The sequence below is a fragment of the Ranitomeya imitator genome, chromosome 1, assembly GCF_032444005.1.
Source record: "Ranitomeya imitator isolate aRanImi1 chromosome 1, aRanImi1.pri, whole genome shotgun sequence".
NCBI classification, from domain to species: domain Eukaryota; kingdom Metazoa; phylum Chordata; class Amphibia; order Anura; family Dendrobatidae; genus Ranitomeya; species Ranitomeya imitator.
The window spans coordinates 700,779,110-700,794,385 of record NC_091282.1 but is presented as its reverse complement, the minus strand read 5'-3'; the positions used below and the strand labels follow the sequence as shown (position 1 = coordinate 700,794,385).

At 45.2% G+C, this 15,276-nt stretch overlaps 1 protein-coding gene across 1 annotated transcript in view; it reads right to left on the bottom strand.

Annotated features, from left to right (window-relative positions):
* The window catches only part of SYNJ2BP (synaptojanin 2 binding protein), a 38,023-nt gene that overhangs the window by 12,684 nt on the left and 10,063 nt on the right, over nucleotides 1-15,276 (bottom strand). The window contains exon 2 of the mRNA XM_069731603.1: nucleotides 576-712. Within this exon, the coding sequence (XP_069587704.1) occupies nucleotides 576-712 (137 nt within the window). The remainder of the gene's footprint in view (nucleotides 1-575; nucleotides 713-15,276) is intronic.

Below are 15,276 nucleotides of genomic sequence, written 5' to 3'. Positions count from 1 at the left end.
CATACTGCTGAATACCTAATGAGAGCACCCCCCACAGGCCGCCCCGAGCACATCATTAACTACAAACTGAAAATAAAGATTAAACAAACAACCACTAGACAGATATCAACCAAGGTATCACCATTAAAGTCGTGAAACGTATGCGACATTCGGAAGAGTTTGGAACAAAAACGCATCTATTAACATCACAAGTAAAAATAAAAAAAGAAACTCGATAAAAAAAAAAGAAAAAAAAAAGGCAAATGATTATTTTTAATAACACTAATTTGCAAACCACCACTTCCACGAATAAAAAAAAGAAAGTAACAGAACAGGTTTCCATAGCTGTAGGTATTCGTTTAATAAGTGAATGAGCCACACACAGATTATGAGACCCATATACATTCTTGTCGGCAGTTCACACCTGGGCATTGTGCATGGCGATACCAGTAGTACCCGGAGGGCTGGCGCACGGGAACGTATCCTGGCCAAGCCCCTATTTATGAGAATTTTCTTGCTTAAGTAAACAGTTAAAATAATTATGAGAACAGAGGTGAAGCAGAGAACAGCAGCAGGCGGATCGCTCCGGGCCTTACCTCCAAGATCCGGTCTCCTTCCTGCAGCCGGCCATCAACCGCAGCAGCTCCTCCCTCCTTGATGCTGCTGACATAGATGCCACTATCATGTGAGACATATTGTTGGTCTGTGCCACCCACAATATTAAACCCCAGACCTACGGAAAGAAAGGAAATAAGGATGAGCTGCCTGCGTCTAAGAGCTGCCTCATGCAAGATTTTACATGAATAACACACATAGTAAGGGTTAGGCTACGTTCACATTAGCGTTGCGCGCCGGTGCGTCGGCGACGCAACGCTCGACGCACAAAAAACGCGCGCAAAAACGCTGCGTTTTGCGACGCGTGCGTCGGTTTTTGACGAAAATCGGACGCACGAAAAATGCAACTTGTTGCATTTTCTTGCGTCCGACGCTAGCGTCGGAAACGATGCACGTGTCGAAAAACGCAACCAAAAAAACGCACGCGTCCCCTATGTTAAACATAGGGGCGCGTCGCCGCTGCGTCGCCGACGCAACAGCGACGCACATTAGCGGAACGCTAATATGAACGTAGCCTTAGTTCACACAGGGCATTTTTGCTGCTTTTTTTTTTTGCAGCAAAATCTGATCAACTTGGCAGTAAAGAAGCTGCGCCAAAAACGCAGGTTTAGGTGTGTTTGTTACTTTTTTTTCCTCTTTGTCCATGCTAATGTCCTTGGATTTTCAGCAGCAAAAACACAGCAAATAATGATACCTGCGTTTTTGCTGTGTTTTTTTCAACACCTATTCAAGTCAATGGGTGAAAAACGCAGCAAAAACGCTGAAAGTGACATGCTCTATGTCCAAAAGACACAGCAAAGCACAAAATACTGATCAAACAAAAAACCAATGTGTGTGTATGAGATTTCTGAAATCTCATAGGCTTTGCTGGTATTGTAAAAAGCAGCTGAAAATTAGCACAAAAAAACCACAGCAAAAACGCCCTGTGTGAACTTACCCTTAGGCTGTGTTCACACGTTGCGGTTTTTTCGCGGGTTTTCCCGATAAAAACGCTATAAAACCGCAAAAAAACCACATACAATAAGCATCCCATCATTTAGAATGAATTCCGGATGTTTTGTGTACATGATGCGTTTTTTTCTGCAAAAAAAAAGCATACCGCACAAAATCCGGACATGCTCTATCTTTTTGCGGTTTTTCTGCGGATTTCCCACTCCAAAATGCATTGGGAAGTGTCCGGAAAAAACGCGTCACAACCGCGGCAAAAACGCATGCGGTTTTCTTGCGGATTTCATGCAGAAAATGTCCGGAATTCTCAGGAATTTTCTGCATGAATTCCTGAACGTGTGCACATAGCCTTACACTGTTCTTTTCAGGCAGAAAGCATATAGTAGAGGTCATATATGGTACCGAGGAAAAGCAGATTTTTTGTGGTTTTTCGCTATAAAACCGTGAAAATAACGCTCACGTTAAGCATCTTATTTAATAGAATGCATTCCGCATTTTTTGTGCACATGCTGCATTGTTTTCCTGAGCGGAATCGCATTCCAGAAAAAAACGCAGCATGTTCATTCTTTGTGCGGAACCGCGGGGATTCCGCACACCTAGCAATGCATTGATCCGCTTACTTCCCGCATGGGAATATGCCCACCATGCGGGAAGTAAGCAGATCATGTGCAGTTGGTACCCAGGGTGGAGGAGAGGAGACTCTCCTCCACGGACTGGGCACCATATAATTGGTAAAAAAAAAAATGGGTATTATTACCTACCGATAATTCGGTTTCCAGGAGTCCATCCTGACAGCACATTGGAGGACGTCCTCCTCCTCCTTGCAGGGACAGGAAACACAACACGAGAGGTTAAAAGGTCCCACTCCACCCCCTTTCCCTCAGTGTTTTGACAAGTACCACACCATGGATAGATATACTTTTGAAAACTTTTTTTGACCAAACATATTACAGCATATGAACTGGCATGCATAGGGGGGGAAATAACGGTGCTGTCAGGATGGACTCCTGGAAACCGAATTATCGGTAGGTAATAATACCCATTTTCCAGGACGTCCCCCTGACAGCACATTGGAGAATACCAAAGAAAACTACGTTTAGGGTGGGACAACTGCTTGGAGAACTTTCCTCCCATAAGACGTCTGCTGAGCTGCTACTACGTCTAGCTTATAGTGCTTACAGAACGTGTTTACTCTGGCCCAAGTTGCTGCCTTGCAAATCTGATCTAGTGACGCTCCTGCTCGCTCAGCCCATGATGCTGAAACAGCCCTAGTAGAGTGAGCTTTAATCCCTGTTGGGCACGCTATCCCTTCTGATGCGTAGGCTTTTGAAATTATAGTAGTAATCCATCTAGCTATAGACGCCTTGGAAGCTTTTTTACCTTTATTCTTACCTCCAAATAGGATAAAAAGATTAGAATCCTTCCTCCAGGAGCTAGTGGCCTCTAGATAGTTTAATACTGCCTGCCTAACATCCAGGGAGTGTAAAGCCTGTTCTTTTTCATTAGAAGGGTTCTCACAAAAGGAAGGTAAAATTATTTCCTGATCTCGATTTTTTGCTGAAGCTATTTTTGGAATAAAAGCTGGGTCTAATTTTAGGATTATATGATCCTCTCTGACTTGAAGATATGGATCCTTAATTGATAGAGCCTGAATCTCCCCTACGCGTTTAGCTGTTGTAATCGCTACTAGGAAGGCCGTCTTCCAGGTACGAACTGAAATAGGCATGTTCTCCTCTAGAGAATAGGGATCTTTACAAAGAGACCTAAGGACTAAATTTAAGTCCCATGTGGGAGCTAGCTGTCTCAAGGTAGGCCGTAATCTTTGGATAGCCCTCACAAATCTGATTATCCAGGGGTGGCAAGCTAATGGATAATCCAGAAAAGTACTAAGGGCCGAGATCTGGACTTTAATTGTAGCTGGCCTGAGCCCCAAGTCAAAGCCTGCCTGTAAGAATTTTAAGACTCTAGGAACATCTAAGACCCCCGGAATCACAGCTGACCCGCCACCTCCCATACAAAATTTTTTCCAGATTTTGAGGTAGATGGCAGAGGTGACAGGCTTCCTACTAGCCTGGATGGTTGTAATTACTTCATCTGAAAGACCTCTGGATTTCAAGATGTCCCTCTCAGGATCCATGCTGACAGATGCAGTCTCTCCGGGTTTTGGTGTAAAACAGGCCCTTGATGAATTATATCCTTCCATAACGGGAGTATGATAGGGTCTTCCGTTGCCATGGCCCCCAACAATGGGAACCAACTTCTCTTTGGCCAGAATGGTACAATCGTCAGCACTGTTGCCTGGTCTTCCTGAATCTTCCTGAGCACTACTGGAATTAGTGCTATTGGTGGAAATGCGTAAGACAGAGGTTCGCTCCATGCTTGACTTAAGGCGTCGACTGCTTCCGGCATGTCTAGAGGGTTGAGGGAATAAAATCTGGGAACCTTTGAATTTTTCCTTGTGGCGAATAAATCTATCCTGGGCGTTCCCCAACGGTGGCAAAGAATTTGGAACATTTCTTGACTTAGTTCCCATTCGGTTGGAGAAACTTTCTTTCTGCTTAGATAGTCGGCTAGTATGTTCTGTGACCCTTCTAGATGCACTGCTGTTATAGATAAGACAACGTCTTCTGCCCAGGCAAATATTCTCTGCGCTAGACCTTGAAGCGCTTTGTGTTTGGAACCTCCCTGATGCCTCAAAAAGGATACCGCTGTTACATTGTCGGATAGGATTTTTACATGTTTGTCCTTTAGGCGTGAACGGTTTCTTCTGAGAGCTTCCCAGACTGCGTATAATTCTCTGTAATTTGACGACATCTGACTGATCTCCTCGGGCCACTTGTCCTGAAAGAATTTTCCTTCCAGGTGCGCTCCCCATCCCCACTGACTTGCATCTGTGGTGATTATCACACAAGGGGTTGATATCCAAGGGATGCCCTTTTTTAGATTGTAGTCCTGGATCCACCATCGTAGTGATCTTCTTGTCTTCATTGATAGCTCTAGCCTCTTGTCTAATGTGGAACGACGTCGATCCCATACCATGAGTATCTGTTCTTGTAAAGGCCTTGAGTGAGCCTGAGCCCATCTGACACACGGAATGCATGCTGTCATCTTCCCCAAGATTTTCATAGCTGCTCTTATCGTCACTGGACTTCTTTGGAATTCTAAGATCATCTTTTTTAATGAGGTTCGTTTGTCCCTTGGTAAGAAGGACTGCCTGGTTGTAGAATCCAAGAGTACTCCTAGAAATATCTTCTGGGATTCTGGCTTTAAATGTGACTTTTTCCTGTTGACCACCCATCCTATTTCCTCTAATACTGCTATGACCCGATCTCTGTGTTGTAGCAGAATGACCCTTGATCGTGCCACAACCAGAAGATCGTCCAAGTATGGAATTATTGTTATTCCTTGGTTTCTTAAGAAAGCCACCACCTCTGCTACCAATTTGGTGAAAATTCTTGGGGCGGATGCTAGACCGAAAGGGAGGCATTGAAATTGGAAGTGGCAGGTCATGTCCGAAAGACTTACTGAGAATCTCAGAAGCTCCTGAGAAGAGAGATGTATCGGGACCTGATAATACGCACTCTTCAGATCGAGAGTGCACATTACCGAATCTTTGTTTATAAGATGAATGATGGACCTGATCGACTCCATTCTGAACCGTTTGTATTTGACGAAAACGTTTAGAGGTTTTAAATTTATTATTGTACGGGATTCCCCTGACGGTTTTGGAATAGAAAAAAGAGAGGAATAGTGACCTGCACCTATTTCTGGAGTAGGAACCCGAACTATAACCCCGGAGTCGAACAGTTTTTGTAGGTCTAGAAACATAGGGGAATCTTTGACTAACATTGTTGGTAAGATACACCTTTGAGGTACGCGGGATGTTAACTCTATTCTGTAACCCTCTGAGATTATCTTGAGGACATAATCGTTGTCTGAGATCTGACTCCATTGTTTGAGGAAGAAACTTAATCTCCCGCCTATCCCTATGGCGTCATTGTTTCCTTGGTCTATAGCCAGAACCGAACAAGGAATTCCTACCCCTTCTATTCTGAGCGTAGGAACTCCTAAAAGATCCTCTACCTGATCTCCATTGTTCTCTATACTCTGGAAATCTGCGGGGGGGAGGGGGAGGGGGGAGAGGCCTCCTCCGAAAAGGCTGAAACTTCTTGGGTTTATCCTCGGGAAACCCTCTTTTACTATCAGCTGCTGACTCTAGGATGTCATCTAAAGCCTGACCAAATATTCTGGAACCTGAAAATGGAATGGCGCATAATTTATTTTTGGATGCATTATCCCCCGACCAAGATCTAAGCCAAATAGCCCTTCGTGTTGCATTGGACAAGGAGCTATTTCTAGCCGCAAATCTCACAGATTCAGCTGATGTATCTGCCATAAAGGCCGTGGCTGACTTAATGATAGGCAGAGAAGCAATTATATCCGCCCGTGAAGTCTTATTAATTAAATGTTCTTCCAGCTGTTCCATCCACAGGAACATGGATCTCGCTACAGAAGTAGCTGCGATGTTGGTTTTTATTAAAGCTGCTGAAGTCTCCCAGGCTCGACGTAAAAGGATATCCGCCTTGCGATCCATTGCATCCTTAAGACTAGATGAATCTTCGAAAGGTATTGATGTTTTCTTTGCCACCTTGGCTAAAGGGACATCTACCTTCGGAATCTCTTCCCATGTCTTGATCTCTTCTGAATCAAACGGAAGACGGTTTTTAAACTCTCTGGACATCACCAATCTTCGTTCCGCATCTTTCCATTCTTGCGAGATCATCTTACGTATGTGTTCACTCACCGGGAACACCGTCCGTTCCTGATATGTGAGCCCTCCGAACATCTGATCTTGTCTAGATCTCGGCTGTGGATCTTCTTTCACCTGCATAGTACGTCTGACCGCCTGGACCAGTTCTTCTGTTTCTTCAACTGGAAAGTAGTACATCTTCCCTTCTTGTTCTTCTACTGGCAGTTCTCCTTCTTCTTGATCAGAACCTCTATATTCTGATTCCGCCTCCGACGAACCATCCTGAACCTCCTGTTCTGGATCTTTCCTTGGTCTTTTACGAGCCGGGCCAGGACTGTACACTTCCCGTTGTGACATTGAAGCTAAGGAATTCTGGACCTCCTCCCGGATTATATTCCTCATTTCGGACAACATTGATGGTTGTTCTTCTCTGACAATTTTCTTAATACAAGAGCTGCACAGATCCTTTTTGTATGCTTCTGAAAGTTTTGCGTTACATAGAGAGCACCTCTTAGATTTAGTCAATGACTTGCCAGACCTTTTAGTCTGAGGGAGGGGAGCTTGACTGGCCTCTTTATCCTAAATGTAAGAATAAGGACAAGAACGGCTCAGTGTGTGCAGGCGTATATTTGAGTACTCTGCGCATTGCGCACTTACCCCTATCTCCTCATTCCTGTTCTCCATATCTTCTGTGGAGAAATACTACTATAAGTACATGATCTCATATGATCCCATATGTATAAAAGGGATATAGCAGCGTCTGCTGCACTCACCCTTGGTCTCCGGCATGTCCGCAGCAGACTGCTCGCACGTCTGTCCTGCAGCAAATATTCTCCAGGGATACACTCCGGCGCTCTCCTACCACCAGAGGAAGCGCTGGATAACCATCTGCGAGTGCCCTGAGCCTTGCGCCCTTAAAGCTGCCTACTTCCGCGTTCCACCAGGTGGAACGCACACCGAGATGGCCCCGTCCCCGGATGTGACGTCACCTTACCTGCGCCTGACACCGGACGTACTGCACTCGGTCTAACAATCCTACTTCCGCGTTCCACTCAGTGGAACGCACGCTGCTGCCGCTGGCGCCGGACCTCTTGCGGCGCCTCTTCTCCTGGCGCCCGAACCGAGAGCCCCCAACCGGGAGGAAGCGGTTCGACCCAGGAGCTCGTCTGCTCGACTGGTCTTTTGGCAGAGGGACTCCCCACCGGGAAGTTTCTGCCTGGGGCTTAATGATGCGGGGAAAGGATATTGGCGTTAGCCGCACAATCCCCCGAGCCCTCCGGACTGGTGAGTCTTCCCGCTTGTATAGCGCTGTATCCTCTCGTGTGTCCCTCCATGCAGGGACAGGAAAAACACTGAGGGAAAGGGGGTGGAGTGGGACCTTTTAACCTCTCGTGTTGTGTTTCCTGTCCCTGCAAGGAGGAGGAGGACGTCCTCCAATGTGCTGTCAGGGGGACGTCCTGGAAAAAAGAATTAAAATATACTCACCTTCTGATGGCCCCCGGAGTCCTTCCACCTCTCAGCGGTGCACGCGGCGGCATCCGTTCGCATGGATGCTTCGTGTGAAGGTCCTGCGATGATGTCGCAGCCACGTGACATCATCGCAGGTCCTGCACACAAAGCATCTATAGGAACGGAAGCCGCCACGTGCACCGCTGAGGAGATCGGCTGCCTTCGGAAGGTGAGAATAACCATTTTTTTCCTTAAATTTAAAATTATTTTTAACATTATATCATTTTACTATTGATGCTGCATGTTTGACAAGTGTGACCAACCTGTCAATCAGTTTTCAAAGCGATGCTACAGATCGCTTGGAAAACACTAGCATTCTGCAAGCTAATTATGCTTGCAAAATGCTAGTTTTTAGCTGGAATATGCATGCCAGTTCCGCATGAGATATACCCGCGGCAGGAGTTGCAGAATTGCCGCAGAAATTCTGCGACGTGTGCACTTAGCCTAAAAGGCAAGATCTGGCCTGATTTTTGCTTGTTCCTAAAGGTCTAGGTCCCCATTGAGCCACCAAAACATCTCCAGCCCCACAATACCTCTAAAAGGTGTCTAGTCATATTTAGCATCCTGACCTGGGTGTTCAATCATAATAATAGAAATAATTTGTGCTACAGTTGCTTTTTTATTATTAGATCAGATCAGTCTATGTATCAATGAGCTTTGGGCACACATCCTAGTTGCAAGATCACTGGTTGTCCCTCCTTGAAGATGCTCCATTTTAGCAATTCTCAGACCCAACCATCACGATATGGCCATCAGATCTCTATTCTTACCTTTTTCCTGCTGCCAACACATTAAACTCAACATCTAAACTTATCACTAGCTGAATATATAATTCCCATGGACAGGTACCATTGGTATTCACTTCACCTGTCAGTGGTTTTAAATGTCATGGCAGATTGTTGTAAAGGGATAGTTGTCATTATCTGTGTATACTAACTCCTCAACAATGAAATTGCGGCACCTAGAGAGGAAAAACTGGGATTAAGGAAATCACAGGATGGATAGACATGTTAAAGATATTCCAAAGATGAAAAATGGAAATAAAATTTTCAAACCACCTCAATTTATTCAGTATTGAGCCCCACCGTGCAGAAATCCTGGAACTTACAGCCTCAGGTGCTACTAATGAGGTTATTAATGGTTGTCTGAGGAATGTTCTGGTGCTGAATGCACTTGGGAAAAGCCTGAAGATCCGCTGCTGGCAGCTCCCTTTGGCGATCAATGACGTTCCAGATGTGCTTAATGGAAGACGCTGCAGGCCCTTAGAAGTACATCTCGGCCACACAGGCTGCTCAAAGTAGCACCAGCAACATGTGTTAATGTTGGAAAACAGCTCCTGGGACGCTTTGGCTAAATGACTGTACCACTGGTTTCACCCAGGATTGTCAGCCGTCCAGAAATTCATCAACACTAAAAAAATATGGCACCGTTTTGCTCTGTCCGTGAAAAAAAAGAAAAAAAAAAGTAAGACGTCGGTAATTTGTTTTGAGTCTAAAATAACTTATTCAGTTTATTTTGACTATACTTATTTTATTGGCAAGTTCTCCCTCAATGGAAGTCTTGAAACACAGGCTGGACAGACAACTGTCTTGGATGGTTTAGTGAATCCTTCATTGAGCAGGGGGTTGGACACGATGAACCTGGAGGTCCCTTCCAGCTCTAACATTCCATGGTTCTACTATTTTACAGTGAATGCAGCTGATATCTTATTAGAATTATGGGTTGTGGACATTGATCACTTATTATGGGTTTAAAATGTGTCTGTAAAAAAAATATTGTCTGTCCTTGATTTTTTGGTAAGCTGTCCTGAGAAATTAAAGTCAAGTTGGCAACCCTGGTTTCACCACCACATCAATGTAACGCTGAGCTGGCAGACTACCTGGAAAAAAGACTAGAGGTGTCCTTTAATATGCCACACCAAAATCCCAGGAGTAGAACCAGTTTAACAGTCTCTTGTGAGGGCCTCTTCATGATGTTGCCCACATGGTCTCCAGATGGAGAGTGGAGGCTTGAATGGAGCAATGGAGGTATATCCTCTTCAGTACTAAATCCCACTTTTGACTTGGACGCAATGATACCCAGAAACTGGTCTGGAGACCACGTGGGCAACGCAATAAAGAAGCATCATGCTAGTCCTACTTCCAAGATTAGGTTGTGGGGTGACAACATACAGCATCCAGACCCTCATCTTCATTCCAGGTACACTAACAGCTCAGTGTTCTATTAGTTTCATGGAGGGACCAGAGTGAAGGCCTCTTATATAAATTTTAACCCCAGGAGACGTTTGGTCAACGTAACGCCAGGCCACTTGTTGCTCAAGCTAGTGCGAGCCACCTTTGCAATTAGCATCCATCCTGTGATCTCCATACATAAGTTCACTACATTTCCTTTCTTAGTGTTGAAATGTCAATGTTGAGAAGTATACTTTATATAAGATATATTACTTTATAGTCAGCAGAGTTCTCATTTCCTTCATCTACACAGCAGACGCTTGTACACAATCCCCAGAGACAACAAGTAATTTTCTCCCACGGTTTTGGCAAACGCTATATGAAGGTCAGGCCTCCAGAGGCTGCCTTTGGTAACATGACTATGCTACGGAAAAGCACTGGAGCAGAAATTGTCATAATCTGTGAAAGTTATATTTGACTAGGAAAGTATTGAACGTTCTTCCCTAGGATACGCCATTGATATCAGATCGTGGGGGTCCGACACCTGGCTGTGCAGTTCCTGCTCCATTCGCTGTCTACATCTGACAGCCCCTGGATCTTTAGGGGGATGGGTTTCTGATCTCCTAAAGATAGGTCATCAATATCGTAAGACTGGATAAGTCCTTTAAATATCTATCCTGCTTGTTGACAGTGGCTTGGATTAGCAGTACTTTTTGCATTTTTTACTGTGTGCTCCCGTGCCATGTGATGCTGATCATTAAATAGTAATTGTCTGACTTATCCGCATAGAGAAGCCTGATACTACTTCCTTAGCAGCGTTCTTTATCGTTACACATAGACTTCTATGGGCTTCAATTAAGTCAATGGACCCATAAAGGTTTATAGCCAGGGTGGATAAAAATCAATTTTTTTAACCCCTTCATGACCCAGCCTATTTTGACCTTAAAGACCTTGCCGTTTTTTGCAATTCTGACCAGTGTCCCTTTATGAGGTAATAACTCAGGAACGCTTCAACGGATCCTAGCGGTTCTGAGATTGTTTTTTCGTGACATATTGGGCTTCATGTTAGTGGTAAATTTAGGTCAATAAATTCTGCGTTTATTTGTGATAAAAACGGAAATTTGGCGAAAATTTTGAAAATTTCGCAATTTTCACATTTTGAATTTTTATTCTGTTAAACCAGAGAGATATGTGACACAAAATAGTTAATAAATAACATTTCCCACATGTTTACTTTACATCAGCACAATTTTGGAAACAAAATTTTTTTTTGTTAGGAAGTTATAAGGGTTAAAATTTGACCAGCGATTTGTCATTTTTACAACGAAATTTACAAAACCATTTTTTTTAGGGACCACCTCACATTTGAAGTCAGTTTGAGGGGTCTATATGGCTGAAAACACCCAAAAGTGACACCATTCTAAAAACTGCACCCCTCAAGGTACTCAAAACCACATTCAAGAAGTTTATTAACCCTTCAGGTGCTTCACAGCAGCAGAAGCAACATGGAAGGAAAAAATGAACATTTAACTTTTTAGTCACAAAAATTATCTTTTAGCAACAATTTTTTTATTTTCCCAATGGTAAAAGGAGAAACTGAACCACGAAAGTTGTTGTCCAATTTGTCCTGAGTACGCTGATACCTCGTATGTGGGGGTAAACCACTGTTTGGGCGCACGGCAGGGCTTGGAAGGGAAGGCGCGCCATTTGACTTTTTGAATCAAAAATTGGCTCCACTCTTTAGCGGACACCATGTCACGTTTGGAGAGCACCCGTGTGCCTAAAAATTGGAGCTCCCCCACAAGTGACCCCATTTTGGAAACTAGACGCCCCAAGGAACTTATCTAGATGCATAGTGAGCACTTTGAACCCCCAGGTGCTTCACAAATTGATCCGTAAAAATGAAAAAGTACTTTTTTTTCACAAAAAAATTCTTTTAGCCTCAATTTTTTCATTTTCACATGGGCAACAGGATAAAATGGATCCTAAAATGTGTTGGGCAATTTCTCCTGAGTACACCAATACCTCACATGTGGGGGTAAACCACTGTTTGGGCACATGGTAAGGCTCGGAAGGGAAGGAGCGCCATTTGACTTTTTGAATGAAAAATTATTTCCATCGTTAGCGGACACCATGTCACGTTTGGAGAGCCCCTGTGTGCCTAAACATTGGAGATCCCCCAGAAATGACCCAATTTTGGAAACTAGACCCCCAAAGGAACTAATCTAGATGTGTAGTGAGGACTTTGAACCCCCAAGTGCTTCACAGAAGTTTATAACGCAGAGCCATGAAAATAAAATAAAAAATTATTTTCTCAAAAATGATCTTTTAGCCTGCAATTTTTTATTTTCCCAAGGGTAACAGGAGAAATTTGACCCCAAAAGTTGTTGTCCAGTTTCTCCTGAGTACGCTGATACCCCATATGTGGGGGTAAATCACTGTTTGGGCACATGCCGGGGCTCGGAAGTGAAGTAGTGACGTTTTGAAATGCAGACTTTGATGGAATGCTCTGTGGGCGTCACGTTGCGTTTGCAGAGCCCCTGATGTGGCTAAACAGTAGAAACCCCCCACAAGTGACCCCATTTTGGAAACTAGACCCCCAAAGGAACTTATCTAGATGTGTGGTGAGCACTTTGAACCCCCAAGTGCTTCATAGAAGTTTATAATGCAGAGCCGTGAAAATAATAAATACGTTTTCTTTCCTCAAAAATAATTATTTAGCCCAGAATTTTTTATTTTCCCAAGGGTAACAGGAGAAATTGGACCCCAATAGTTGTTGTCCAGTTTCTCCTGAGTACGCTGATACCCCATGTGTGGGGGTAAACCACTGTTTGGGCACACGTCGGGGCTCAGAAGGGAAGTAGTGACTTTTGAAATGCAGACTTTGATGGAATGGTCTGCGGGCGTCACATTGCGTTTGCAGAGCCCCTGGTGTGCCTAAACAGTAGAAACCCCCCACAAGTGACCACATTTTAGAAACTAGACCCCGAAAGGAACTTATCTAGATATGTGGTGAGCACTTTGATCCCCCAAGTGCTTCACAGACGTTTACAACGCAGAGCCGTGAAAATAAAAAATCATTTTTCTTTCCTCAAAAATGATGTTTTAGCAAGCATTTTTTTAGATTCACAAGGGTAACAGGAGAAATTGGACCTCAGTAATTGTTGCGCAGTTTATCCTGAGTACACTGATACCCCATATGTGGGGGTAAACCACTGTTTGGGCACACGTCAGGGCTCGGAAGTGAGGGAGCACCATTTGACTTTTTGAATACGAGATTGGCTGGAATCAATGGTGGCGCCATGTTGCGTTTGGAGACCCCTGATGTGCCTAAACAGTGGTAACCCCTCAATTCTAACTCCAACACTAACCCCCCCACACCCCTAACCCTAATCCCAACTGTAGCCATAACCCTAATCACAACCCTAACCACAACCCTAATCCTAAGGCTATGTGCCCACGTTGCGGATTCGTGTGAGATATTTCCGCACCATTTTTGAAAAATCCGCGGGTAAAAGGCACTGCGTTTTACCTGCGGATTTTCCGCGGATTTCCAGTGTTTTTTGTGCGGATTTCACCTGCGGATTCCTATTGAGGAACAGGTGTAAAAAGCCGCGGAATCCGCACAAAGAATTGACATGCTGCGGAAAATACAACGCAGCGTTTCCGCGCGGTATTTTCTGCACCATGGGCACAGCGGATTTGGTTTTTCATATGTTTACATGGTACTGTAAACCTGATGGAATACTGCTGCGAATCCGCAGCGGCCAATCCGCAGCCAAATCCGCACCGTGTGAACATAGCCTAATTCTAAAGGTATGTGCACACGCTGCGGAAAACGCTGCAGATCCGCAGCAGTTTCCCATGAGTTTACAGTTCAATGTAGACCTATGGGAAACAAAAATCGCTGTACACATGCTGCGGAAAAACTGCACGGAAACGCAGCGGTTTACATTCCGCAGCATGTCACTTCTTTGTGCGGATTCCGCAGTGGTTTTACAACTGCTCAAATAGAAAATCGCAATTGTAAAACCGCAGTGAAATGCGCAGAAAAAAACGCGGTAAATCCGCCATAAATCCGCAGCGGTTTAGCACTGCGGATTTATCAAATCCGCAGCGGAAAAATCCGTAGAGGACCAGAATACGTGTGCACATACCGAAACCCTAACCCTAGCCCTAACCCTACCCCTAACCCTAGCCCTACCCCTATTCTAACATTAGTGGAAAAAAAAAAAAAATTCTTTATTTTTTTTATTGTCCCTACCTATGGGGGTGACAAAGGGGGGGGGGGGGGGGGGGTGTCATGTATTATTTTTTTTATTTTGATCACTGAGATATAATCTATCTCAGTGATCAAAATGCACTTTGGAACGAATCTGCCGGCAGGCAGATTTGGCGGGCGCACTGCGCATGCGCCCGCCATTTTGGAAGATGGCGGCGCCCAGGGAGAAGACGGACGGGACCCCGGCTGGATCGGTAAGTATGATGGGGTGGGGGGGGGGGACCACGGGGGGGAATCGGAGCACGGGGGGGGATCGGAGCACGGGGGGGGGGGGGACCGGAGCGCGGCAGGCGTGGAACGGAGTACGGGGGGGGGTGGATCTGAATGCAGGGGGGGTGATTGGAGCACGGGGGGGGGGGGTGATTGGAGCACGGGGGGAGCGGACAAGAGCACGGGGGGGAGCGGAGCACTGGATGGAGGGGAGCCGGAGCAGTGTACCGGACAGACCGGGGGGGCTGGGGGGGCGATCGGTGGGGTGGGGTGGGGGCACACTAGTGTTTCCAGCCATGGCCGATGATATTGCAGCATCGGCCATGGCTGGATTGTAATATTTCACCCGTTATAATAGGTGAAATATTACAAATCGCTCTGATTGGCAGTTTCACTTTCAACAGCCAATCAGAGCGATCGTAGCCACGAGGGGGTGAAGCCACCCCCCCTGGGCTAAACTACCACTCCCCCTGCCCTGCAGATCGGGTGAAATACGTACGCTACTCACCTGGTAGCAGTGTTTTTTCAGGAGCCATGACAGCACAACGAGAGGGGATCCGCCCTTCAGGGACAGGAAACCTACAGACATAAAAAGGGCGGCACCTCTCTCCCACGTCAGTTGTTTCCAGAGCATGAGAGGACCACCTTGGTTAATAACACAGATGTAGTATATACATGAATACTTTTTATTATGCAAGTGAACATAAACTTTAACTCAAGATTAACAGGGTGTTGCATCATCCAAAAATATAGGGTAGGGAATCTAAGGGTGCTGTCATGGCTCCTGAAAAAACACTGCTACCAGGTGAGTA